The sequence below is a fragment of the Larus michahellis genome, chromosome 1, assembly GCF_964199755.1.
Source record: "Larus michahellis chromosome 1, bLarMic1.1, whole genome shotgun sequence".
In the NCBI taxonomy this organism is placed as follows: Eukaryota; Metazoa; Chordata; class Aves; order Charadriiformes; family Laridae; genus Larus; species Larus michahellis.
In genome coordinates, this window is record NC_133896.1 from 190,111,525 (window position 1) to 190,139,043 (window position 27,519).

General features: G+C 42.5%; 1 protein-coding gene across 1 annotated transcript; it reads right to left on the minus strand.

Annotated features, from left to right (window-relative positions):
• NUFIP1 (nuclear FMR1 interacting protein 1) lies at positions 1 to 27,480 on the minus strand. The gene is made up of 10 exons (XM_074565158.1): positions 26,719 to 27,480; positions 26,358 to 26,446; positions 25,082 to 25,186; positions 24,370 to 24,432; positions 23,962 to 24,038; positions 15,197 to 15,289; positions 11,116 to 11,378; positions 7,491 to 7,619; positions 5,442 to 5,674; positions 1 to 2,210 (listed from the first exon to the last, which is right to left on the minus strand). Exons 1-10 carry the CDS (start codon positions 27,383 to 27,385, stop codon positions 1,872 to 1,874), a joined length of 2,058 nt encoding a protein of 685 aa, XP_074421259.1. The 5' UTR covers positions 27,386 to 27,480; the 3' UTR covers positions 1 to 1,871.
• Between the last annotated feature and the right edge of the window lie 39 nt (positions 27,481 to 27,519).

Genomic DNA, 27,519 nt, shown 5'->3' on the forward strand with positions numbered 1-27,519 from the left:
GTTTGTTTGTTTGTTTGTTTTTTTAAACACAAGCTCTGAGTGTACAGTCAAAGAAAGCTCTGCCATCAACTCCACAGGGACAGAAGCATGTTAAGGGTTGATTAAAGTGCATTTTAGTAGTAATTCTAAGATATCCGTTTCTTTTCCCGCAGCTGTTACCCATGCTTTCAACAGCACTGGTACCACTCTACTCCAAAATCAGGTTCTGCCCGAGTGCCAGATCTCCGTGGCTTGGAATCCTCTGCTGGTATTTTCATCACAGTAAAACTGTGAGAGCCATAAGCAAGTCAGTGAGATTGAGATGGCTCGTGGGACCATCATGGGAAGAATGAATCATCTGCCTTGGAAATATAAATGTTTATGATCACTGTTTCTATTCTGCACATATATTCTTGAGACACGCAACTTTTACAAGGGTGTTGATATTTATGTAATTCCACAAATTTAGACAGTGCATTACAAACACAATATGCAGTCGTAGCTATAAATAGCAGAGCAGTGGGACAGAATTTTTAACTCCTTTTTTCCTATTCACCATAAATGAGACGTATGGCAGAAGTTAAGGAACTAGAGGAAAGAAAATGCAGTTATTGAGCAACCAAAAAACCCCATGTGAGTCTTCCTATTTTAGATGGTGGAATGGAAGGCTAGACTTCTACCAAACAACGACAAAATAAAATCAGTCCCTGAGATTTAACTCCAACATTTAACCATTACTAAAAGACAAAGAGCAGGGAAATATTCTAAATTGGAGGCTTTGATAATAGATTATTTTCATGGCATGTTTTCAGTGTCAGTGTGACAAACTAACACCTGCCCTCGACAAGGACTCTGATAAACAAATGCACAATGTAATCAAAAGACTAAACATTTCTAAACCTTGGCTGATGCTTTTTTAGTGCTCACAACACTATGGATGTACCACAAATCTATGAAAAACATCACTGGATGCTGTAGGAGCATCGTAACGATGCACCAAGGAAGACATTCTTCCAGAAGGCCAACAAATAAATTCACAATGCATATTAAAACAGGGACAAACCAGTAGCTCTTGGTAAGTTTTCTAAACTTTCATAATATTCTTAATACTAAGAGTTTGCTTCAAGAGTTAACATTTGTCAGGCAACGACTATAACAGCAGTTAAGGCCTAAGGCTTAATGTTGGGCACCTGAGGTCAACCAGCAACCTAGAACTGATGCAAGCAGTTAGCAGCTACTGTATCTATTTATTTACTTTTTTAAAAAAGGCTTCTTGCATCAGTCTGCAGCCTCATCTCCATTTCTCTGCTCAATTAACAAATTAGTTCAGAGAGGAGGAGGCTCCAGGTGCAGGCAGTATACTTTTAGAGCCACGTCAGTTATATGTTCCATTTAATTTCTTCATTTTATACTGGATATATTATATTTCTATTGGGTATATTATATCAAATAACAGCTGGGGAGAAAAATATGCACTGAAATACCATTTCAAAAGTACACTGAAATACTTCCGGACACTCAGATACTCCCAGACACGCCAGACTATGATTTCACATGAGGAAGATCCATCCTACCACAACACTACTTGGCTCTGGTGATGGACTGACGCACGTCTCCTAATGAGGTAAAACATTCAGAGCTCTGAAGCTCGAAAGTGGGGAAGGTGATACTCTGTGCCACTGCTCCCTTCTGCCATGGGGAAACGCAATTACTCAACACAGATGCTGTTTTCACAAGGAAATGGCCACCTCGGGCAGAACAGATCAGAGAAGTGGTTTTAACAGCTCTCAGTATGTACTTTAATGATTATTTTGTTACACTGATGTCTTTCAAAAAGCATCAGTCACGTAGAAAATGTGAGCCTTTGCTTTATTGTCCACAACAGACGTCCTCTACAGTGCTTCTTCACACTGAACTGACGGGGTTTCCCAAGTGTCCTCATCTGCCAAGTGATCCATCTGTGAAGTCTGATCCACAGGTGCTTTCTCACCCTGGGCTATTAATAATGCATCATCTTCTCCTCCCACTAACTGAAGGTTAGAGCTACAAGAAGAATTAGATTCATCGAGTTTGTCCGTCAAAGACTCTGCTGTAGTTGTAGAGGACTGTTCAGTCTCTGTTTCAGCTTGTGGTTCCGTTTTAAAATGAAGTCCAAACACGTTATTTTGGATGAGGTATCGAACACACTGCAAAATCACATTCCTTTCGTGTCGGATGTCCTGGGCCAGCAACTGGAAAGAAAGAAGAGAAGGTGATGCATATTTCCTTCTATTGCTTCGTAGCTGATGTACAGCTCTACTCCGTAATTTTGAATTTTTGGCTCTCTCACACAAGTCCTGGACACACGGAGCAGGAGACTGCCTTACCAGACGCAGCATGGGAAAGCCACGTATTCCCACACTGGGTGCTTTCCCTCCAACTGACTTGCTGTCCCCTCCCTCACGCCAGCTCACGCTGATCAGACCCCTTACCGCATCAGTTCGACTCATCAGCCAGGAGAAAACGAACCTGACAATTAGCAGCAAGTAGCGATGGGGTTCTAGGGTTTTTTTGTTTGCTTGTTTGGAAAGTTTTTTTGGGGGGTGGGGTGTCAAAAAAACCAAAGAGGGTCAGCAAAAAGCCCAGCATAGCAGAGAAGAGGTGGGACCAGGCATCCAAAGAAGAGGCAGCAGGGAGGGAGCTGCTAGAGCAGCGCAGGTTGGTGGTCAAACAGCACTTCTAGTGACAGAGGCTTGTAATGGCCACAGTTCACTGTGGTACTGGCACATGACTACCCCTGAAAAGGACAAAAACCACTCACTTGCCCAAACTGCACATCTTTAAGCACCACTCATTTAGTGCCATTAATGCACTAAGGCGGGTAGAACAAGCTGACAAATTTGATGGTATCATCTGGATTAAGCTGTCAGTCTCAGCTTGCTCAGGTGTCAGAGAACGTCACAGAATATACCTAAATAACAGGAATTCAGCCCCCCTCCCCACTTATCTGACTGTAGACCCAGATGAAGACGTTCTCATATCATGGACTACATGTAACACCTGAAACAAAGCATTCCAGGCCACGTATTCCAGTACATCAGGACAGCAAGTCTATTAGCATCTTTTACACTTTCTAAGTTATGCTGTATCTGCAATTTAACATACCATGCACTTTTTATTAGAAAACCCCTATGAGTAAAAGATACTTACAAATACAAGGAAAGGGCATGTTTCATCAGGTACCAGACCACGGATTTAAATAGCAATAACTGCTTTGGGCTATAATCCACCAACCTAAATCTAACAGCTTAATCAAAGTGCTAGAGGCCTCTTTCATCTCCTTTAACCTCACTAAAGTTCATTTTTGGTATTAAGGAAAAAAAAAAAAAAAAAAAATCAGCCAGAAGGCTGAAGGACCTTTTGTCGTTCCAAATGTCAGCTGAACTAGCGCTCCAAACAAGAAGTTTCAAGCAAGTGGCTAAATCTGTAACTACCTGATCGTTTGCAGGAGGTCAGTATTACACGTCCTAGCTACATCCATTACTCTCCTTGTAATGTCACAGAGAAGCTTTTTGTTGTTGTTGTTACAAGTTTCAACAGTGGTTCAAACAGCCACTTTAAAATGTACACATTTCTATTTTGACTAGTTACTAAGAGGTGTTACAAGCAGCTGACACCTATAACATGCCTTCAGAAATCTACCATCTGATCTAAGGGATGCACGTGAGGGCAAAGAAGGGACAGCACAGTAACGTTCTCTTTGCCCAATTGGGAGAAACTGCTGAATTCCCAAACGGCCAAATAAAGGCACAGATGGAACGCACCATCACCCTATCAAAGACTGTATCTTTGGATTATATTTTTTAATGCAGGGACAGGTATCAGTGGAGCGATGCTACACAAACTATTTATTTTGTCATATGGACAAAATGGAATGGCTAAACACACACTACTGTTTGTGTGGCTACCATAAACACATTTTAGTAGTGTCCAAGCTCAGTGACGAATGACTGCCAATAGACATCTGCAGCTACCTTCCTACCTTCACTTTTATTTTTTTTTTTTTTAAAAGCATCATTTCACTGATAAAACATCCTTTTCTTAACAATCCCACTTCCTTACTTTTTGGAAAAAACGGTCTCAGCAGTGACTCGCTAAAATTTCAACTTTCCTTCCTCAAGGTTTTCATACACTGACCATTTCTGGCAGCGAGAGCCTACCTGCGAATCTCAGGCACTCCTCTGATTCACAGCCACAGCACACACCCTTCAGCAACAGTTTTGAGCAACATTAAAAGGCAAAAAACCCCACGAAAATGCAATTTTTTAAAACGGATTATACTGGCAAGCTACAATTTAGGCTTCCAATGTTCTGCCAGCTTCTCTCAGCGTGTGGGACTTCATAAGACATTTTTTCCCCAGAGTCCTCACTGCTTTGATCACCAACAACTTTGAAGAGCAAGAGATAAAGACGACTGCATGCTCAGGGAGCTACACAAAGGGCAAACACTTCCTTTTCAGTCACTGTGAGTTTTAATTCTTGGCAGCAACGGTAGTATGTGCTAAAAGGACCAAGGGATTTCTTCCACATCTGCAGCTTGAGATGTAACTTATCAGGTATCTCTTGCCTAAACATCCTGTGCTGTTTCACAGCCCTTATGTCAGTGGAACCCTGCTTTCTCCTGTGCTCTGCCCACAGCAAGACTTCCTTTGACGGGAGAGCTTTATGCTGGCTATTTACATAATCACAAAGGTGGTCTACCTATCTGATACTGCTTTTGAGTACAAAATGCAATAAACGCTTCAAAGTTTTGTTTTTATTAAAGAAAGCCACCAAGCTTCCAAACAGGATGCTTTGCACTGTTACCGCGAACAGAACCATAACGCCTTGGACTCACCCCTACAAACCTCTTTTTACCCTTCTGAAACGCCAACCTGCTCTTCAAGGTACCAGGGCCGTCGTTTCCTCAGACTGATCTAAAGAAACCCATGCACGTGCAGCTTGCAGCTCAACACCACTCTACAGTTTAAGTCACCAACACAACCTTATCAAGATCTCTTTGCATCTGAAAAAATTGTGTCCTTCTCAACCCGGGTAAGGCAAAGGAATAGCAAAACCATGAGAATAGGGAGGCAGCTCAGAGTAAGGCTGATGGGATCACACACGATCAAAACTTACCCAATATTACCACAGGAAGGGGAGGGGGAGGAATAAAGGTTTTGTCCTTTGTGCAGCTCGTTTTAGGCACGTGATTAAGTTGTCATCTCTTGCTCACCAAAGTCAGTTATCACCTGAACCGGGTACTTCCATTTGTCTATTTAAGCACCTACACTTTCTCCATGTGAAATGCTCACTTCGCTATTTTTAAGACAGGAGGACCTTTGCTAACAAGCCACTCTAACTTCCCACAGGGAAGAGGAGAATCGCTCACAAATGGTGCTACCCTTGTAGAGGAGGCATTATTTTAGCACTAAGACTGTTACCATTTCCAGCAGAGTTGGACGGCGCTTCGGAAGGAGAGGTAATGTTTTCTTGCCCCAGTTATCTGGCCTTCTGGGCCGACGTGCATTTGAATTTGAGCTTCTTAGCGTCGTGCCTGCGTATTCTGGACGCTTTTGATTCGGGTTTTGACTCGAAGGAACAGAAGTAGTTTGCAGCGTATCTCCAAGTGCAGCCTCGTCTTTCTCAGCTTTTGTTGCAGTCTTGACAGGGATTTCTTAAAGAAAAAGAACACACTTTCATCTCAAACTTAAAAGCCTCTTTTTAACATGCTTATATCCCCATGCACCAGCAGTTCATTAGTACTATTCTTGCTTGTACAACCTGATGTGAAGATGTTTGAGGTTTACTTGGAGGAAGGGAGGTTTTTGTTTGGGTTGGGTTTCCTTGTAAAATACAAAGAATAATCTCTAAACACTCACAGAAAGGAAAACAAGATACTTAAATTCTGCAATACAAAAAGAAAAATGGAAGTAGTAAGAGCTCAACAAGATTTTTGAGCTATTGCCTTGTTATCACTTAGAAAGTGCACTGCTTCCACTTCACGGTGTAGCTTGCTGCAAATTTGGCTGCTGAGAAAATCATGATACAATTAGGGCAGAGGATGCCCAAGTTCGATTCCCTGCCTGCTAGATGCTCTCTGTAGTTTTGTGTAGGCCATCTAGGGCAAGTAAGACATAGTAACTATCTGCAAAAACATGGAGCAGCAGCAGTTCTCTACCATACACTGATGCATACACTCAGAGAAGCACAAAATCCAAGTGCTACAGAGTTCAAGTCTTACTGCAACATCCAGGAGTCTTCTACGGAAAAAGCCCTTAAGGGCATCGAAATTAGTTCACAGGGTGAGCAAAACAGCTTTTTTCTGGCACTATTCAAACATGATTTGAAGTGAGACTGAGGACAGGCTGCTTTTTTTTTTTTTTTATCCCCAACTAGGGGAAAAAAGGCTTGGAAAATTTGATGACACACACCCTAACCAAAGACATTTTATGGCCGCTCTTCAACCCAGGACATGCTGCTGAGAAAAGGCAAGCAAAGAGGGGGAGGAAAAAAACAACTCAATCTTTCAGGAAACTCTGTTTAAGGCTTTCTAAAGTATGCTGTAGGACCAGGGGAGGAAAAAATAAAGGCATTATTTGTGGCACAGGTCAAGTGGACAAGGCCATCCCTGTGCACTGTTTGTCTGAACAAATGCCATGTGCAGCTTGCAGCTCAACACCACTCTACAGTGTGCAGGTGCTTCTCCGAGACTGGGAGGTATCACCATACTGGGAAAAAGTAATGGCTCATGCAATAACCCCAGTTGGTGCTCAGAACTGGGAGGAACAGGGAAAGAAGAGGAGCAGAATAACGGCATGTCCTTTTACTCCTCCCAGCCTGTCTTTGTGTATGGCTTACGCCAGTACCAGTACGCACTGTCACTGAAAGCTAACTGGAAGGGATCTGTACACAGACCGCCAAAACATCCCTGTGCAAAACCTTTTACATACAAGCTTGTCTCTTTACTTGTATAAGCCTCAAAATCCAACAGGTACAAGACAGCTCGGAATTGCAGCACTGTTAGACAAGCCAGAAATCAAAAGGCATTTTCCATAGCCAAGTGTTCTGGAGATACAGCCACTGAACTGGCATTACATTAACATCTTTGCCAAACATTAGCTACAGCTTATATGTTGTATTTTCTTCTGCAACACCTTTGATTTCTCGTAAGTCTTTTCTCAAGAAATTGTAAGTACTACGTAGGTTCTGTCTAGCACTGATAATCTGCAGCTTTCAGCAGTCGGGGACGCAGCTGTGAAGAGCTACCACTGGGGTCTTGCACTTACAAAGACTGCATTTATAAATAAATGGGACCCGGACAACTGGATGGGAGCTGGCAAAGGACCAAACAGAGAAGAGGTGAAGTCCCCCACCCTTCCCAAAGAAGGGTCATTTGTGATCAGACCTTGTCATTGCTTGCAGTCCACACCAGCACAGTGATGCAGGGTAAAAGAGGAGAGGAGAAGGGCAGAAGGCACACTCCTACGCACCTTCAGGCTCGCTGTCGGACCCGCTGCCGTAGTTGGCTGCCAACGAACTCAGGGCGGAGGTGACCTGCTTGGGAACAATAGTCAATCCCTGCCTCTCGTCTTCAGCTGCTGTTTCATCTTTGTCAGATTCTGCAGGGAGAGAAAAGTCAAGAGGGATTTTTCCCAATGCTCCTGTGTGCCAACCAACAGCCAGCCTTGCTGCTAAATCCCCTGCTATGCAAGACTGATATTGAGCATCACTGATCATTGCTCAACACCATGGACTGATAAAAAAACCCCACACCCGCCTACCCTCCACAGATATTCAGTGGCAAAGTCATCTCACCACTGGTTTACAGTCCTGCCAGCAAAGCTACAGAAGCAAAAGAAAAAGGTTTCCTGAACAAGAGCTTGGGCTTTTTGGTTCTTTCTTCACATACCAAATGTAATTACAGGTTTTATTATCAAGTGTAGGTAAAGAGAGAAAGAGGATTTCATAATATGTTTTGAAGTCTTGCTGGATATAGTCCTGTGGAGGCTGGGGGTGGGGAGAAGGATTCAAAAGCCAGTGGGGGGGGGTGGGGTGTGGGGGAGAAGAATTAGTCTCATTCAAAGCAAGAATTTAAGAGCAAAGAAACTTTTGGATAGCAAAAAAAGTTCGTAAGGGACAAGGAGAACCAAGGCTACAAATTAGATGATCGGTTTTCAGCAATACTTCAGACCACTTGATATTAAAATCCCCACGCACCATTATGGACATAAGCAAGTAAGCCAAGTATTACAGTCTCAAACTGTCCCAAAAGAGAATTGCTGCTTTTTTCTATCTCATCCAAAACATTGAGTGGTTGGGTGCATTTTCTTTTTATTTTCTTTTAATTTCAGAGAATTACTTTTAATTGGCTTTTTAGCAAACTAGGAAAACGCATTTACTGGAATACATTTTTTTTCTTTGCAAGTGATGTGTTCAGAGGAAGTGTTACGCACTACTGAGTACAACTGACTGTTTCTGACCAGTAGATCCCTCAAAATTTTACACCTGATAGGCTCGGTATCTTACCTCGTTTCTGCTTATAAATCACGAGGAAAATTCTGTTTTCTCATCTCCCATTCAATTTCTTCGCTTTGAAGGAATTAGCCACTAAGGACTTGAGTGAATTCATTATACAAAAAATACATTCCCTCTCGAGAAAGAGCTGTTGCTGTTAGAAAGGTTTAAATACTCCACAAAATGGACCTATACAGTAAAATCACGGACTTCAATTGTATGATTTTTTTTTTTTAATTCTACTTAATTATATTGTGCTTGTTATTATTTTTTATATTTCTCGATAGTACAAAAAACTGCAACTGGCCTTAATAATGTTTAATAATCAAGTGCCACATTCCTTTTCTACCTGTTATAACAGAAGTTACTAGTTGTACTTTGGTATAATTAGACTTTTCATCATTGAGTAAAACACAGATACTGTGGGGAAACAGAGTTAAATTTAAGCATACTTAAGTTTCCCAACACGCAGAGATTAGTGGAATAAGCAAATTGCATAGGGATGCTGTGTTCTTGTTCCCGCTAATTGAAGATTATGTTTTCAAGAGGAAAAACTCCGTATCAGACGTCTTTCCAGGGGATGCGTTCTAGCCTTGTTGCTAAAAATAGCTAGAGTATAAGTCAGCTTACATGCCATATTCTAAGGGTACTGCATCACTGCCGACTGTATTATAAATAGTCGTATCTGGAGAGTTTATATTGCTGCCAGCATGTGGAAACAAGACATGCTCACCCAAAAAAACTAAGCAGCAATGCTTCAGAGAACGCACACATATGGGGAGTATCAAGAGTAAATTAGACAATCCAGCAAAAACCAGAATTAACACAAAAATCCTGACATTTTAAGTAATTCACTTAACTTATACAAGGAAATCCATTTGTTTTCACATTCTAAATATTGCTATTTTCAAAACCACAAAGGGATATTTAATAGTCTTTAAAAAACAATTTGTCAAAGTGCTTTATTCTTCTTCTGGCTTTATAAAGATTTTCTTATTTTACATGTTAGTTTAGCAACCTAAGATGGTGCATGTCCTTTAGACTATTGTACAGTATTTACATCAGAAGGCTGCACATAACTTGAAACAACTCAGATGCTATTTCTTTTCCGCTCCTTCCTAAAGTTCCTACAGTATCACTTCCCTATGGCCCGAACCACTTTCCCTTTGCTGCCTCTCCCAGCTAAGTGTTTTGGACAAAAAAGCACCCCTAATCGGGAGATTATAGGTAAAATAAGATTATTATGGCAAAGTACTTGTTAAAACAAAGATAGAATCGAGGTGCTGCATTAAAAGCCCAGAAATCCTATTCAGTTTGTTAGCTAAATATTGATTTAAAGCTAGTAATGTATTTTAAAACATACAAAGCTAAGATAAATAAGTATCCAGCACGGTTATTTTTCAAACCCAAAACACACCTACATCCCGTCTCCCAATATCTTCTCCCCTTCAGGGTAAGGATTTTTTTGATGATACAGAATAAAGCTTAATGCTTCCTAATTCTCACAGAAAAATCAGAAAGACATAAAAGCAGTCTGCTAGATTTTCCCTGTGTATTTATAATATGATCAAATGGACTTGCAAAGAAACTTATGTAGAAGTGCTTAATGCTGGCAGTATCTTAAACATTCTTGTGTCAGCCCTTCCAAATCAGAATTTTTCTTCCTCTTCAAGGACTTTGTATTTCAGCTTCTTTCCAAACTGTATCTCAGACAAGTCTACTACTTTTAGCTCCTCCTACCAGCACATGTGGACATGAATTCAGTCAGACACTAACATGTATCTCAAAGACCTCTAGAATACTGAGACAGTTTCCTCCATAACAGGTCCTAAACCTTCCAGGGGAGGTTTAGACTGGATATTAGGGCAAATTTTTTACACTGGAAGCACTGGAACAGCCTGCCCAGGGAAGTGGTTGAGGCACCATCCCTGGAGGTATTTAAAAGATGGGTAGATGTGGTGCTTAGGGACATGTTTAGTGATGTTTTTTGTGAGTGTTAAGTGGATGATTGGACTAGAGGATCTGAAACGTCCCTTCCAACCTAGGCAATTCTATGCTTCTAGTCAAGCCTACTAGGGCAGAAGCTCCCCAAAATGCAAGATTTACCCCATTTCATTTAGATAAATCATTGACCCATTCTTTCACAAGAATCACACTGGGAATTTTCTTAGACCATGTCCTGAATCAGGATATCTCTCTACTGAAATTTCCATTTAAAAGGAAGTTTTAAGTGCAAGTTTTAGGCGCAGGGATGTTGGACTACCTTCAGGCTTATATGACCCTACTGGTCCTGGCACTATTCTAGACACAATACAGCCATCCTGGGCTTTTTTAGTAGTAACAATGAGAAGCTCAGTATGACAGCAGGCTCACCGATATTCTTCTCCAAGAATACTGTAAGGCCTTGCATCGATGCATCCAACTAAAAGAGAGTTTTCCCATTTTAAATATGCACGGTTAGCCCTCTTTCAATCAAGGACAGAGTTCACATGTTTTTGGAAATCCCCAGCTCTCCCCAGAAGTTGCCAGTTACGCAAAAGGTCAGTAATCGCTTCAGTAGTACTTCTTAAAATAAAAGTTCTCTAAGTTCCTTCATCTTACCTACATCACCGTTTGCCAGAAGACTGAGAGGGTCCATATCCTTCACGCATGCCTGAGCTGCCAAAGCATGCTGTTTTTCACGTTCCTTTTCACACATGCTGTTTTCTGGTCCATTAGCTTCATTTTGAGTTCTATGTGCATTATAATTGCCACCATTTTTCCTAAATTTCTTCCAGAACGGGCGCCTTTGTCTCCTTCTCTGTCTTCCTTGGGGCCCAAGTCCCTCTTCATTTTCTGGAGGCTTCCACATCCCCTTCATTTTGCTGGAAAATAGAAACGCAAAGCTCACACAAATGACAAGCCATGAGAATAAAATCAATTGACATAACCAAACACCTCGGGCCCACATTTAAGGTTCAGCAACACAGCATGATGCCAGGACTTACTCCAGTTCAGCTAACATCTGGTGACAGACCAGACAGGCAGTCACAGCTCATCTCATTGGCAGGGCAATGTGACAAAGCTGGAACCTAAATGAAGATTTTGAAGTTCGTGACTTCTATCTTTTAAGAAGGCAAAGAGAACATAGGCTAAACAAGTTCCTTGACCATGTACAGTATCTTCATTTCACATTACGAAGTCAACAAATATTCCCTTCACTTAAGCAATTAAATCATTCAGAACAGAGGCAACATGGAACTAAAAGGGAAGCATCTACTACAAGCATACTTCCACTGCTGAAGTCTCCTTTTTCCAATTACAGCTCAGAGAAGGATCTTGCTGCACTAAATCCATTCAGCCATTTGACACCATCAGTCGCAATGACTGCCTACTCCTGCCTCCAACTAACGTGCCATTCGTCTTTTCCACTTCGATGGAAAAGGACTAAAAGAAAGTTCTATCACGACAATGGACTTTTAAAAACCTGAAACAAAATAACAAGTCCTAAAATATGGGAAGTGCACAGTATGCCGGTTCCACTTATCTTCCATGGTTCCGTAATCTTCCCGGTTATCCTATAAACACAAAACACGGTTATAGGAAGGTACCTGGAGAGCTTAACAGACCTACAAGAACAGGTGTGACCTAGACAGGAAAGCAAATATAAAAGGGACAACCTAAGCTTCCTGAAAATACTTATTTTCAAGCAACAGAAACTTAATTCAGCAAAACAAGACTGCACCTAATCACCAGCACATTACAACCACAAAAGACATACAAGATCTACCATCCTGAACGAGCCCCATGGTTCATTCTGCTCAGTAGTCTCTCCCTCAGCCTCATCTACAGCACAGCAGAGGTCCTGTTATCCCTAGTCAACCATATAACCTCATACTTGGGCAAGAGCTTCTTCCTGAAACTTCTCCCTGGGTCTAGAACCACGCATCTGCAAGCTGAGTCTCATAGGTGTAGTTCTAATCTGGTACCTTGTCACTGATAAGAAGCCAGTGGAACATGTGAAGAAAGAAAAAAAAAAAAAGCATAAAAGCAGGGCAAGTGGTCACCTTTCTTCTCGCCTACTTTTCCACGGTGTACCAGAGACCCTCTCTGACTAGAGATGCTCCCAAGACCCTAATGGTTTTGCGTCTCATGCTGTGGGATGCTGTGTGAATGTCTGGCACTCCTGAAAACTTGCAGCAAGGTGTTGCTATTTTGTGAAAAATTACTTCTTTTGTTTCGTTTTCATTCTTATGTCCAAAATGGTCATTTGGTGCCCACACCCTCCTCTAGTTACAAGAAGCAGTGTATAACTGCATTCTATTCACCTCTTCCCACCTATGCAATTTTTCTAGACCTCCATCATACAGCCCTTCCAAGCAACCACTTCTTTGCTTGTACAGAAGTGTTCCTATTACCAACATTCCTCCCTTCCATAACCTTTCCAGCCTAATTAAGTCCTTCTTGAGAGGAGAACAGGGCCTGCCGTAGCATTCAAAATGGCTTTGTATCGCAACAAAACATACTTCATTTCATTCTCCAGTCATTTCATGACAGTGTCTAACACTGATTGCCCTGACAGAACCATCCACCATAGTGCTCCTGTGGCACGAGAGGCAAGCCACCGCCTTCCTGTGTGTCAGTCTCTCATCCACAAAAGGAGCCTAATATTAGCTCCATCTAGACAGAGAACTGCATTTCTGAATTTGTACAGACAGGCACTAAATTCAGGATGTTGTTGTGTAACTTAGAAGATACTGAGCAAATATAGGCTCAATTAGAGGTGTTGTCCTTGACCAAGGGTTAAAAACAACATTCTGATTTCCCTGGGGCCTCAAACGCCCAGAGAGAGACCCCAAGGTCACAAACACATCCCAACAAACGTCAGCCTGGCATCTGCCTCCTGCCTTCCCCTCGTGAAAGATATACTACTCTGCCCTTCTCATTCAGAGGGGATAGAGAGCCACGCGCTGTTAATCAGCTGTTGCAAGACACCAGGCAGACTACCAAAGAGGTCCTTCTACATCTCTAATCTCACATGCGGGGATGCTGAGAATTAGCAGTTGTAAAGCACTTCACAGAACCACAAATGGAAAGTGCTGTAGAAGTGTTAAGTATCTAATCCTTTCTAAATCTTACTTGGGTATTTGCTTTAATAGTACAGGTTGCAGAGAACAAGCTGTATTCTATTTTTGCCTCACGCATCAGTAAATTTGCCAGATAAGCACCAATTCCAGAATCCTTACTGGTGATATACAAAGCAGAAACAACAGCTTTTTGGACAATTCATCAACTTTATAGTGCTAGCAGCTCACGGAAGGGAAAGGAAAAAAGAAGAGATTTCTAAGATCAACCAGAGTTAAAGGTCACTAAGTCAAAGCAAACAACCTATACTTTTGAGAGGGCTTTTTTTCCACAAGAGTGGCTGTGAGTGTAAACACCAGTAAAAAATAACTGTAGACACCAAACAGTTTGTTACTGTGACAAGCAAAACTCATATTTGCACACAAAAATCTCCAAAACATAACATTACATATGTTTGCGGCTTTAGTCTCAAATGTCTAGGTTTGGTTCCTTGGGTCCAAAGTACTCCTGCAACTTTACATCCTTTGAAGGAAGTTTTACTTCAGTCTTTTATAGACCTTTCCTTCCAAAATCATGAAAAACAACTGGTTGGAGGGGGTGGTTAAGCGTTGGGTCTTCTGAAGCACACACTGCACCAAGGTACTCTGCACTGTCACCATTTAACAAATTATACTAGCCTGACGGGAACCCTATTCCACACTAGTTCAACTGTTTTACCATGGTGTAAGTTTTATTTTGTTTGGTGTCATCCCCTATAAAAAAACCAAAACAAACAAACACCACAAAACAAACTAGGCAAGCTCCATCTTCACTTCCATGCAGCAGCAAATGGTATTTAGCAAGAGCTCTTTAGAACTGAGTCTGCTTCCGCTTTCCAGCTCAGTTGTTTTACTTTAAACAAGTGATACTCTTGGGAGCGTGGATTATTATAACATTTTATTTTTTTTAAAGTTAGCTGTTCCACATAACACTGACACTGAGGGGAAGGTAAAAGAACAAGGACTATACTGGAAAGTAATCCACAACGTAAAGGAGAGAACAGATAAAATCCAAGAGGAGTAAGCATCAGGCTTAAAACAAAGGTAGCAGATAGACAGAGGGTAGAAGAAAGAAGTAGCACTACTTAAGCTATGAAAATAAAGTTAAATCTTCCTCCCCTCTCCACTTGATTGTTGATTTACCATCTGAAAGGAGAGACTAAGAAGCCAAATCTGCTCATAAAATCTCTCTTGGCCATTTTCAGACATTAAAGGATAAGACCATGTGGATTCATTATGTTGTGTGACTTGCGTTCCCATTATTTCTTTTTTAGAGATCAAGGTTATGCTGATCTAATGAATGGCCACTAGAATGTGGTTTCTCAAACAAGCCAGAATGCAGAATTCAGGAGGAACACCAGATTTCGAATACAATTATTGTTTAATTTAACTGAAGTGGACTATGAAGCACTGTAAATAAAAGAACATTACAACTGCCGTTTGTCAAATGACCTGTCCTCTCTTAAAGGGCAGCCAGATTGTGTGTACAGTGGAAGCAGTAAGTGGTGGGAGACTACAGAAAGACAGCATACTTCCGAACTCATTAGGAGGAAAGAACAAGCTTGTTTCAAAACGCTTACCCAAACTGTTGGGTAGTCAGCACTTCTCCCCTTTCTTCCTTCTGCATCTGCATCGCCTTCTTCTTTTCAATGTTTGCCAACGTAGGAAAATTTCTAGAAGAAAGAAAAAGAAAAAATTCACTGGCTCTTAAATCATTCACTGTAATTTGTCAATTCCCCCTTTACCAAACCAGCATCCTCTATAAAAGTAATAGGTTTTTATAATGTTTCATGGAAGTTTAACAGAGTGTTTCCTTCTTAAAAAGGCATCGGTGAGGAAAAAACCCGAGTCCATTTATGCTTAAGTACTCAGATGAAAAAAAAACCAACCAACCAAACAAAAAATCCCTACCAAATTGGTATGATTAGATTTACCAAACCATCAAACAAGCTACAGACAAGCAGTTCAGTTACACTTATGGACCTTCTGCCTGCCCCTACACATAACAGCACGATTTAGTCCTGCAATTTTATTTTCATGGTGCTTCAACTGGAGTATTTGAATGATCTCAAAAGGTACAACGTGCCTTTAGCAAACCAACTGCTGAGCTCTTGTAATACCAAAAAATAGCTTCTGGGTATACAAGATTCCTTTAATGTGACAGTTAGCGAGGAGCACACAAGTCTCCTCTCCAGCAATATTCAGTACTGTGCTTGCACACTGACCTCTAGTTCACCAAAATTACTGACCCTCTTTAATTCCAGCTTCAAGAAAAATTGCTAAGTCATGCAAATCAAAACAAATCTACTGTTATAACCATCTTCCAAACCATCCCTCTCTTAGATTCCCCACCTCCCTTCCCATCTCCGCCCCCGACAGACAAACATGCTGGTTCTAACATGCAAAGTCTGCTGCAAATTACTGTCACAGCCCCAAAATGGCTACGCTAGTTGCTCTGTGTAAACGTGAGTTAGCTAAATCCCGGTGCTTTGAGATAAAGGTGGTAAATGAGAAACACACGCACACCCCCACCAGCTTCTGGATAGAAACGCAAAGTGTAAATATTTGATAAGTCTATTAAAATGGAGTAACGAGAAACTTAGAACAGCTACTCAGTATATATAGCTATTAAAAAGGACACGTATCTTCCTTTAAATATTTAATCTTATCACATGCATCTTCCCCGTTTTACAACGCGAATGTTAAGCGTCACATCGATGCAAGACAGCTTCAAGCACATACCAAATGGAGAAGATGAGAAGCATTTCCTATGAGACACACCTCAACACGCTACAGAACTTGTCTCCTTTAAGAGGATTTGAACACGAGCTGTCAACTTCTATTTTCATTGGATTTCTCCCAGAAATCCGCCATACGGCTCAAGCGAGCGTAGGGATGTTTTATCTATGCTCTTCCCTGTTAGCTACATTTGTTCGTCCATGTTGTAACACTCCGGGCGCACAGCAAGCGTGCAATGAATTATTTAGTCTCAAGAGCTTCGCATTGACAAAGACCCCTGTGCTTGGCACCTCTTCACAGTTTTAGGATAAGGTACTTTCCTTCATGCAAGTAAAGCTCACAGGAGGAGAGAGAGCTATAAAATAAGTAGTTATGCTCAAAAGAGCCCCAAGCTTGTCTTAGAAATTATTTTTTTTTTTTTTTAAAGACATAAGGGAAGACCCTTAATCCTGGAGCAAAGGAGTCTTCAAAGTGCTCCTGTAGTTATGTTGATTAAGGACATATTCAGACACACTCTCACAACACGATTTGAGACGTGACTGCCTCCCACTTTCATTCCTATGGGTTACCACTCCCTCCACCGAGCCACTGTAATGGACTCCACGAATGCTTTCAGTTCAACTCCTTGCCAAGACAGACAGATTTCCCCTAAACCACCCTTCCAGTTGACACAGGCAGTAACTAGCAGCTAAAGAGAGCTCAAGTCTTAAGTCCGAGTACGCCTGCAAAAGCGGATCTGAAGGCACCTGCAGTGGCTGTGTTTATTTTCTCCATCTCTTCTCAAATGCTAAACAGCATTTTACTCACTGCCTTGTGCAGAAAATGTTCCTATTTTGACAGCACACATGCAGTGCTTCATTGCATTCACAATAAGCATCTGCTAGTTTATTCTTCCATCTAAGGACGCGGTGGGCAGTAAGCTCTAGATGTTCAAGCCTGCAGGTCACCAGCCTTGGGACAAGGTAGACTGGGTTCACTCCTCCCCAGGTGCTCTGCTGTGCAATGACGACGCTGGGCTAAGCCCACCAGTGGGTCCTGGTGGGACCTGGCCAAGTCAACCCCAACTGTCCCTGCGAGGAGCAAGTGGACCAAAGTTCCCCACGTACCCCAGTGTACCAGCCCCAGTGCAACTCCACAACTCATCAGGTGCCACGGCCCCAGCACAAAGAAGTCTGTGCACCTCCTATCATCAGCTAGATCTACCCACGGAGGCGGCAAAATTTAACTGGACCCTAAGTGGAGGCAGATGCCTACAATGGCAACATTATGGTCTGGAGGTACAACTTCACGGCAGACTTTGCAAACTTCACTATCTAAGGACAGCCACAAAGTACTCAAGAGAGGTCAAAAAAAGAGAGGAATTTTAATTTTTTTGACACACAGAATTCTTATTCAGGAAAGCTAAATTTAGGAAGACTGCTCCTGAACGGAGGCATGACAACACCAAAGGAAGAGCCTATACTCAATCTCTCCACATAAAAGGCCACGTGTTAAAATCCAATGAGTTCACCTGTGTTTGAATCCTTCTCAGAAGGCATGCCCCCCTCCTCCCCTAACAAAATGAGGTTCTTAAAATTTTACCTACAAACACCACTGAAGTAGAAGTAGTAGCCTAGCACCTAGGTCCTGCAAACAGCTTGTTAGAGCTTGAATACGGACAGCTTCATCAGTCACCACAAAGGCTCTACAAACCTAAGCACCTTATTGTAAAACAGGGAGTTAAACCAGGATGTGATGGTCTGGCACAGTGGATTTCATGAAGAAGTACCACCTGAGAAGGCAGCCCCATTTCATAGCAGCTGCAGTTTCCAACCACAGACGCTTCAAACTGGAATTTTTTCAGTATATATTGTCAGGATAGCACTAGAAAACTGGTTTTCAGGCTAAAATGAGTATATTACATAAACACCAACAAAGCGACATGCAGGTAAAGGATACCTTAAGCTTCCAGAGACAGGAAACAGTGATATGAGCGTAATCACTAATGGGTGTGCCTTAGTCAATAATTTATTTTTTTTTCCAATAAATTTTTTTTCAATTTTTCAAAGAGTGCACTAACCAGAGTCATACATGTTTTATAGGCCAGCGTCCACTATCTGGTTTACATAAACATCAGAGCAAATCAGCTCTTAGCAAGCAGTGGAAAAACAGAGCTTTGTCAGCGTCTAACAGAAAAGAGACCTGCTTCTACAGCACAATGAATGTGAGTCAAGAGCTATGCAAGTTTATCATCTTTATAAGAACAGCACTGTGATCAAATTGGCTCAATGATTTCTTGAGCTGGTCTTGATTGCATACTCACAACCAACAGCAAAGGGGACATGGATAGCCCAAAGGGAACAAAGATGGCCCAACAGAGAGCCGATAAAATCTTGGTTTAAGACTCCCGGGCATTTTATCAAGCATTGCATCTCTAGTGTGATTTTACCATATGTTAGCTGAGGCGGTTCTATTGCTAATCCATCCCTGCAGTTCCGAGTCAACTTTATTGTATAGGTATTTACCTTGATCTACCAAAACATTCCTTCTACTTTGCTTCATCTTCTCTACTTTTACCTGGCACTAAGAAATTATTTTCCTTATTACATATTTAACTACTATGAATGCAACGCCAGGGAGGATTCCAGGCTCCTCCAGAATTATCATTATTCAACCAGACAAACACAAATTAACTAGAAGTTGTGTGCTTGACAGCACTGGCCTTCATTAGGCATATGCTCGGCCTACGAGATGTACTGCAAGGAAATACAGAAATCAATCCCTAACTGAACAAAAAAAACCCCAACAGATTAAAGAAAGGGAGGGGAGCAGGGGGAGAATTTACAAGCAACACACAAGATCAAGAAAATCCTCCAATGTTATATCAGGACTTAAGCAAAAGTTTCACTATTTGCTTTAACACCAGAGCAGCCTTGCCACATTGTTCCTAATAACCTTTGCTCAAGAAGAGTTGCTTAGAAACAGATGGGCTAGCAGGACCCAGATCTCACTTGGGAAGAAGGAAAAACAGCAATACCTCATTCTGACACATTAAGAATATGTGCTGTAGATAATTTGCTGTAAGCACATGAAACCAGCACATTTGTGGCCAGTAGATCGAAGGAGGTCATTCTCCCCCTCTACTCTGCACTGGTGAGGCCACAACTGGAGTACTGTGTCCAGTTTTGGGCTCCCCAGTTCAAGAGGGACAGGGAACTGCTGGAGCGAGTCCAGCAAAGGGCAACTAAGATGATTGAGGGACTGGAGCATCTCCCTTATGAGGAAAGGCTGAGAGAGCTCGGACTCTTTAGCCTGGAGAAGAGAAGGCTGAGGGGAGACCTTATTGTGGCATACAAGTATCTGAAGGGTGGGTTGAAGGAGGATGGTGACAGACTCTTTTCAATGGTTCCCAGTGACAGGACAAGGGGCAATGGGCACAAGTTGGAACACAGGAAGTTCCGTTCAAATACACGGAAAAACTTCCTTATGGTGAGGGTGACAGAGCACTGGAACAGGCTGCCCAGGGAGGTTGTGGAGTCCCCTTCTCTGGAGATTTTCAAGACCCGCCTGGATGCAGTCCTGAGTGATATGCTCTAGGCAATCCTGCTTTAGCAGGGGAGTTGGACTAGATGATCTCTAGAGGTCCCTTCCAACTCTGAAAATGCCATGATTCTGTGATTTCTCAATGCTTAGAAGGGACAGGACAAATCAAAACAAGAAAAATAATTGTAATCGCCAAAGTTGATGTCAGACTTCACAACCACCTGTCTGCAAAACATGGGAAAACCCTGAGATCCCGTGGAACTTCGTCTCTATTGCTGTTCGCTTAATTAGGTTGCCTGGCTCAGCTGGTTCAAGGGGCCACAAATCATTAAAGAATCTTTTAGGCAAGCAGAGACGCAAAGGCTGTGGCAATGAACAGGGGCATTGTACAAAATCAGACATCAAAACAGTATTTCGACCCAGCGTACTTCATCCAGAGATACTCACTCCTTATCAGCTCTCCCCCTTCTTTTCCCTCTATGTAAGGCTGCACTTTAAACACTGGCTCTTTCGAAAAGATTTTAAGCAGGCTACACAACTGAGCAAAACAGCAACTAATTAAGTAGAAAAATCTCAACTCTAAGTTATTTATAATGCCTGAAAGAAGAAACAAGACAGGAATGTTAGGGATGCAGCATGGAAATACACGTTAAAATCACTGCAACCTAATTAGAAACAAACTACTAATGACCTACAAAGATTCATTCTTCGCTCTGACTGGAACTTCTAGAAAGAAAAAGGCTTTTTCCTGTCACCATAAACCAAGACTGCCTAATAGCTCAGACTCCCTCTGGTGTCCTTTTTTTCTGTACCATGCAATGTTTACTGTGACTCAACGACAGACCTTCAGTACTAAACTGATGCTTTGTGACCCAACTAATACTTCGCAAGCTTCAGCTGAGTTTCTCTCTTTTTTTTTAATTAAATTAAAATGAAATTAATTTAAAAAAATCCAAACAAACAAACAAAAAAAAAAATCAAAAAAGAAACCCCAAAGGATGCTATATAGCTTCCTTCCTGGATGAAGAGTAACAAAAGCCACCCAGGTAGTCATTCTACACCCATCCATTACAGCTAAACAAAATTCCCTAAGGACTAAAGTACCACAGTAAGCCACAGCACTACTCCATCTAGTGGCCTTGGTTTAGAAAGTCCTAATCCTGTATTGCCTGTTTTGGTTGGTGGTCTTGACTACAAGACTTTATTTCCATTGATTTTACTGTGCTGCAGTGAACAGAGGCTTTCAGCACTGTTGCACCACAGCCAAATTATATTAATCTGTAAAAAACCAACAGTATCCACCATAAGATTCTCTAGAAACTCAGCAAAAACAGCCTCAGGCAGAGTATCATCCTTACAATTAACTGTAGATAAATGTTGCTTTGACTCACAGCACCCACTTCCCCAGCAAAGAGTACCTAAAACATGATTGTACATTCAATTCCCGCTTCCCTAATGTTCCAGTATACAGTAAAGCACATACTGACACACACACACCTGAAACATCATTTCAACACTTAAACCTTAGCATCATTCACTAGACAGGAACTCTCCCAAACCACCGCCTAAAGCAGAAAAGTGTATGAAAAGTTGAAAATGAGTAGCAAAGACTCTGCACACAAGTATTAATGTTTTTCCTTAGACCTACTCTTAGACAATTAAGTGTAGGCCACCAGACAGACAAATCTAAGGACATTTTGGGTTGTGGTAACACTTCATATTGCCACTAGTAAAGAAGTGGTAAGTAACACTATTGGGAAAAAAAAAGGACAGCAATATGTAGACTGAGAGCAAATAAAAACTAAGCCCTCAAGTATCTTTTGAATAAAAGGAAACCTCGCAACCAAAACTAATCCAACACCAAACCTGTACTTGCACAGATCACAAGCAATTTTTGTCTGGTTAACTATGCTATTTTAAACATGGGAGCAAATAAATTTTTGTTTCTGTATCAATGAGCTGTTCTTAACAAAAGAGGAACCTACAGATTATCTTCACTTGTAAAAAATGAACAGCAGGTGCAACAGTTGACTGTTGTGATGTGCTAACTTCTCTTTGCCTTTCTGAAATCTGCAGAAAAAGCTGAAACCACGTCCAAAGTTAAGTTAAAACTTGCAGGGATTAACTTATACAGGGAGAAATTTTGCTTCTCAATACAGCAAAAAGTGATGGGAGGCAATAAAAAAAAATAAATATCCTACCATACAGTCCACTCATCTGTCTTTTTTACAAAGCCAGTGTGTAAATATTTATTAAGGGAAGTCAGGTTCAAAGCCAGAATGCATTAACATTGCTTTCTAACATAAATGCAAAGCTGTGTTCATCAGCAAGACTTCATCACACAACTAAGCTTATTTTCATTTTAAAAAAAACCCAAACAGGTGACTAGTACACTGCCCTAGCTCATCACCAGTGATCTTGAAATTAAATTTGTATCACTTCCCACTATGCATATAGGACGCTTGCTCACGGAAATAAAACCCACGAACCAATCACTCGCAAGACTATATTCTAAGTCAAGAACAGAAGCAAGGAAAGCCTACAGCATCTTTCACCTGCTGGAAAAGGGTAGGTTTTAATCTGTTCCACTCCAAAAAAAAATATATTTATCAGTGAGATAATGTCTATGGAAGTACAGTAAATTTTTAAACACTTCAGTGCTGGTCAACAGAAAAATGTTATACCACCTCACATCACAGTGTCATGGTCTTGGCCAGACTGGCCGATCAGAATGACAGATGGCCCTCCCCCCCCCTCCTCAGAGACGAGAGGAAGAGATAAGGAGATTTATGAGTTTAGAAAAAGAACTAAACTACTTTAATGAAAATAATAATAAATAAGAAAATAGTAAATAATAATAGAATAATAAAAATTAAAGAAAAAAGTATACAATGCATACAAAACTGTATCCAGCTCCCAGGATGAGGATCGCGTCACCAGCAGACACAGGGAAAGTCCCAGACTGGAGTCAGCGACGAACAGGAGCTGAATTCCTAACTAGAATCAGGAATGCTCGGATCGGGATCAAAGGCAGAGGAACAGACAGGGTCCTCCTCAGACGTCGGCCATTGAAGAAAAAACGAGCCAGAGCCCCCCTTGCCCCTTTGATCCCCCAACTTTTATACTGAGTGTGATGCACGTGAGACGGAATACCTTGTTGGTCAGTTTTGTGTCACCTGTCCCGTCTGCTCCTCCCTGCAGGTGGGACCCCTCTACGGAGGTGCTTCTCTGCTTCTGACCCTCTAACGGGGCAAACAGTAAAGTCAGCTGACCTTGGTTGTTACAGCAATAAGTATAAGCAAGAGCCTCTGTGCATACCATTCCTTCGTATAATCAGGTCTTATCACTCTGAAAGTGAACAGTTTCTGAACAATATGCTGTTAATTTCAGACTTTAGTCAGTTAGAAGAGGCCCAGCTAAAAAGTAAAATTACAAAACAGAAAATTGGTTCTGTTTTACCTCAAACCAGGACACACAGAATGAGAAATAATGAGAAATGCCACTTACGTGGGAACTTTACCTTGCACCCTAGGTACAACAGACTACCCGAGATAGCATCATTCATGGGTTCTGTTCTATTTCAGTAGAAAAGTGTCATGCAATACAGAAAGTTCTTAAAAATTAGGAAAACTCCCTGTTGGGATCTAGTGGGACAACTTAAGCTGTGGAAATTTGCACACGGTGGGATGTACTACAATTATGGTCAGTACAATAGTTCCACACTTCTTAGCTACTAAAGAACTACCAAGCAAACACACACACATTTCTGACCTAGAGTGTCTCAGAGATCAGGCTAAAATGAATGAGTCGTTCACCTAACCTGGGGTTTCAAATCAAACATCTGGGAAACCTGCTTCCTTCTCAGTTGATATCTTGCCTTCTACTACAATCATCCACATGATAATAGTCTTGGCAGCTCACACTCTCCTGGCTCAGGCATTCTGACACAGACCACTACCACAGGAGTTTTGCACAGTCAAAGGAAAAGCAGCAGCAAGCATGTGCTGCTACCACCTTTCAGCTGTCATCTAGTGATCACACAGGTGAAATACAGTAAAAAAAATTCATAGGTCACACGTCTTACCTTTTTCTTTCTTCCCTCCATTTTGCAATCTCTTCTGGACTATCTAATTTTATTCTTTTAGCACCAGGTGCATGTGCCTAAGGAAAAAGTATTTCATAGGTGTTTAAAAGGGGAAGGAAAAAACCACAAGAAAAAAACAAAGCATCATTCTGTCAACTATAGCAGTATCACACTGTTTTCATCTCCAAAAGTCTTGAGACTGCTCACAGTGATTACAAAATGAATCCACTAAAAAAACCCAACACAGTATTCAACATATTTTCATCCACAACACTGTCTTAGAAGAGATTCTACTCAGAGGTGTTAAGTTTTCCTTCCAGAAAAATGAAAACAAGTCTCTGAAGAATGAGAAAAGGGACTACTGTAAAGATTGCACAGACGCATATTCTGCGCCCAGGGGATACCTACGTTCTTCCAGTGTATCTGAACTATCTTCTCATGTGCGCTGAAATCGCAACCTTCTTCTGTGCACTGCAAGATAAGGGGGTGAACTTAAGACCCATCAAGTTACACAAAAAAAATTATAAACAAGCATTCGAGCACACTTCAAATGAACTCCGTGCCAGATGCCTGTACAGTTAGTTATAGCGAACTTTTAAGCTACCCAGGTTCAAAAAAAATGTCATTGTAAAAACAGCAAGAAGGGATCACGTACTTTCAAATTTCACCAGCTTTTAGAATAACCAGGGAAGCCAGCGTTTCTGATAATGGGAGATAATGTGACGTTAACCTCAGAGACAGATTTGCAAGACTCCCCAGTTTCAAATTTTGATACTTCCTTGCAATAAAGGAGTGGATTCTAAAAATATTATTTCCTCATAAAGTAGTTTTACACAATAATTTTACATCCTATACTGATGTCCTCTAATTAATTCCTACCACTTAGGTGACTTAGCAATACTTGACAAGACAGACATTAAAATGACTTCAGCAATAAAACCAAAAATACAACTGAGACATCCCCTACACAGAGCATTCGGAAAAAATCCCCTACTAAAACTTTTTGTAGCTACAGAATCTCTTTGCCAAGACTTCCATTCAAAGACTGACTACAGGTAACTTCTTATCAGGCACAAAGTTAAAAATCAACGTGTAAATAAAACAAGACAAACTCATCAACCTGTTTGTGTTGTGAAATATGTTCATCATATGTCTCCTGGTTTTTATAGCCACGGTCACAAGTATCACAATAATGAGAGAAAACTGGCTCTTTTTTCTTTTTGGTCTAAAAAAAAAAGAAGAAGAAATCATCTCAAGATTACAGTTACAGGATTAGAAGGTATTCCTGTTTTTAATTAAGTGTGAAAAATTTTCATGAGTATTTTGCTTAATAAAGCCATCAATTAAAACACATTTCAAAAGTTTCAAAGATAAGCTAACATAAGATGAAAGTTCAGTTCAAATCACTCATCTTCCAAACAAAGAGTGCGCCCTGCACTCAGCTCTTTCCACCTTTCCACCTTTCTATCAATTATCGCTTCTGCAAACATTCCAGGCTGGCAGATTTATCGAGGGCTGGGAGGAGAGCTAGGCTACAGCCCTGAGTCTCTTCCCTGTCAAATCAGGCCATGCCTGTTCTCACATGACGTGTAGAGCTCAGTGGGAAGCAGAGATCCTTCCTCTCCCACTACACACATCAGGGTGATTTGGCTGTCTGGTCCTGATAATACAACAGGGCACTAATGTAATTTAAGCACTCAGGTATCACCACGGTAACAGCTTTTCTGAAGTAAACCTGTGTTAGAATTTGGTTGAAATGTATCTTTCTTTCAACAGGCTTGAGATTTACAGCCTGATTGTCATACGTTTGCTCTCTTGTGAGGGCAGGCACATTAGACAAGACTACGGGGTCTCTGTAATACCACGGGGCAAGTCCCACACAGCTGCCACCATCACAGAATGACAGGATGGTTTGGGTTGGAAGGGACCTTCAGAGATCACCCAGTCCAACTAACCCCCCTGCCATGGGCAGGAATATCTTTCACCAAATCAGGTAACTCAAAGCCCCATCCAACCTGGCTTTGAACACTTCCAATAATGGGGCATCCACTTCCCTGGACAACCTGTACCAGTGTCTCACCACGTTCATCATAAAAGATTTCTTCCTTATGTCCGATTGAAAGCTAACCTCGTTTGGTTTAAAACCATTACCCCTTGTCCTATTGCTACAGGGCCTACTAAAAGCCTGTCGTCCCCATCTTTCTTACAAGCCCCTTTCAAGCGCTGAAAGGTCATAATAAGGTCTCCCCAGAGCCTTTCCCGGGCTAATCAACACCAACTCTCTCAGCCTGTTTTTACAGGAGAGATGCTCCAGCCCCTGACCATTTTTGTGGCCCTCCTGTGGACTTGCTCCAACAGGTCCATGTCTTTCTTGCGCTGGGGACCCCAGTCCATACCTTTGGCTTGTTGTTTTCTTTTGGAAAGCGTTTACTAAACCCATGCGCTTGCTCGCCTTGCCATTTCTGAGAGAAATTGCCATTTCCACCTTCAAAACACAAAAAGAAAAGAAAAAAGAGCCAGTTATATAGACAGCTGGTAAAACACACACCTTGCTACCTCAGTGGGCCTGCTGTGGCAGGGAAGGGCCTGGGGGAGAGATGAGTTAGGGCTGCACAACCATCATGGACAGCAGGGAACATGCTTGGAGGGAGGGAGAGTCCTCCACCCCCAAGGGTTAGGGACAGCCCCATGGTTCCCACCAGTGAGGGATGGGAAGGAGGCCATGGGCCCCGAAGGAACTTCCCCCACGCCCCTCACCAGCACGCGGGCCCTGTGATCGCTCTCTGTAGGCTGGCGGGTACCAGGCAGCGGGTGGCCTGTAGCCATCAGGTGGCAGGTAGCTGTTGGTGGGCAGGTAGCCGTTGACGGGTGGCGGGTAGCTGTAAATGGGCGGTGGGTAACACTCGGAGGTCGCGTAGCTGTTGGCAGGCAGTGGGTAACTGTTGGGCTGCGGGTAGTTCTCAGCAGGCGGGTAGCTCTCGGGCTGCGAATAGCTCTCGGCGGGCAGGCAGCTCTGGGCAGGCTGGGAGTAGCTGTCGGCAGGCGGGGAACTCTCAGCAGGCTGCGAGGAGCCCCCAGCAGGCTGTGAGGGGCCCTCAATGGGCTGCGAGGAACCCTCGGCGGGCAAGTAGCTCTTGGCAGGCTGTGAGGAGCCCTCGGCGGGCGGGCAGCTCTTGCCGGGCTGCGAGGAGCCCTCGGCGGGCGGGCAGCTCTTGCCGGGCTGCGAGGAGCCCTCGGCGGGCGGGCAGCCGTCGGGCTGCGAGGAGCCGTCAGCGGGCGGGCAGCCACCGGGAGGAGGGTAGCGGCCGGGCGGCGGGTAGGGCCCGGGGGGAGCCCAGAAGCCGGGCTCCCAGGGGGGCGGCGGGCAGAAGAAGGGTGGGGGGAGCCCAGGCGGGGGCGGCGGGTACCAGGCGAAGGGGTTCATGTCAGGCCCGACACAGCCGCTGCTCCACGATGCGCTTCCACCGCCGCCACCTCGTGGGGGCCACACCGCCGGCCTCTACAAAACGCGTCACTTCCGGAGCTTAGCCACTCGCCCGAGGGCGTTAAACCTTGTGG

What these genes read in the sequence shown, in the direction of transcription:
- NUFIP1 (XM_074565158.1), bottom strand. Translation starts at nt 27,385, where the DNA reads ATGAACCCCTTCGCCTGGTACCCGCCGCCCCCGCCTGGGCTCCCCCCA. An exon ending in CTGACTACCCAACAGTTTGG is followed by an intron (nt 11,379 to 15,196) that starts GTAAGCGTTTTG and finishes TCTATTTTCCAG; the next exon opens with CAAAATGAAGGGGATGTGGA. An exon ending in TCTGGCAAACGGTGATGTAG is followed by an intron (nt 7,620 to 11,115) that starts GTAAGATGAAGG and finishes CTCTCCCTGCAG; the next exon opens with AATCTGACAAAGATGAAACA.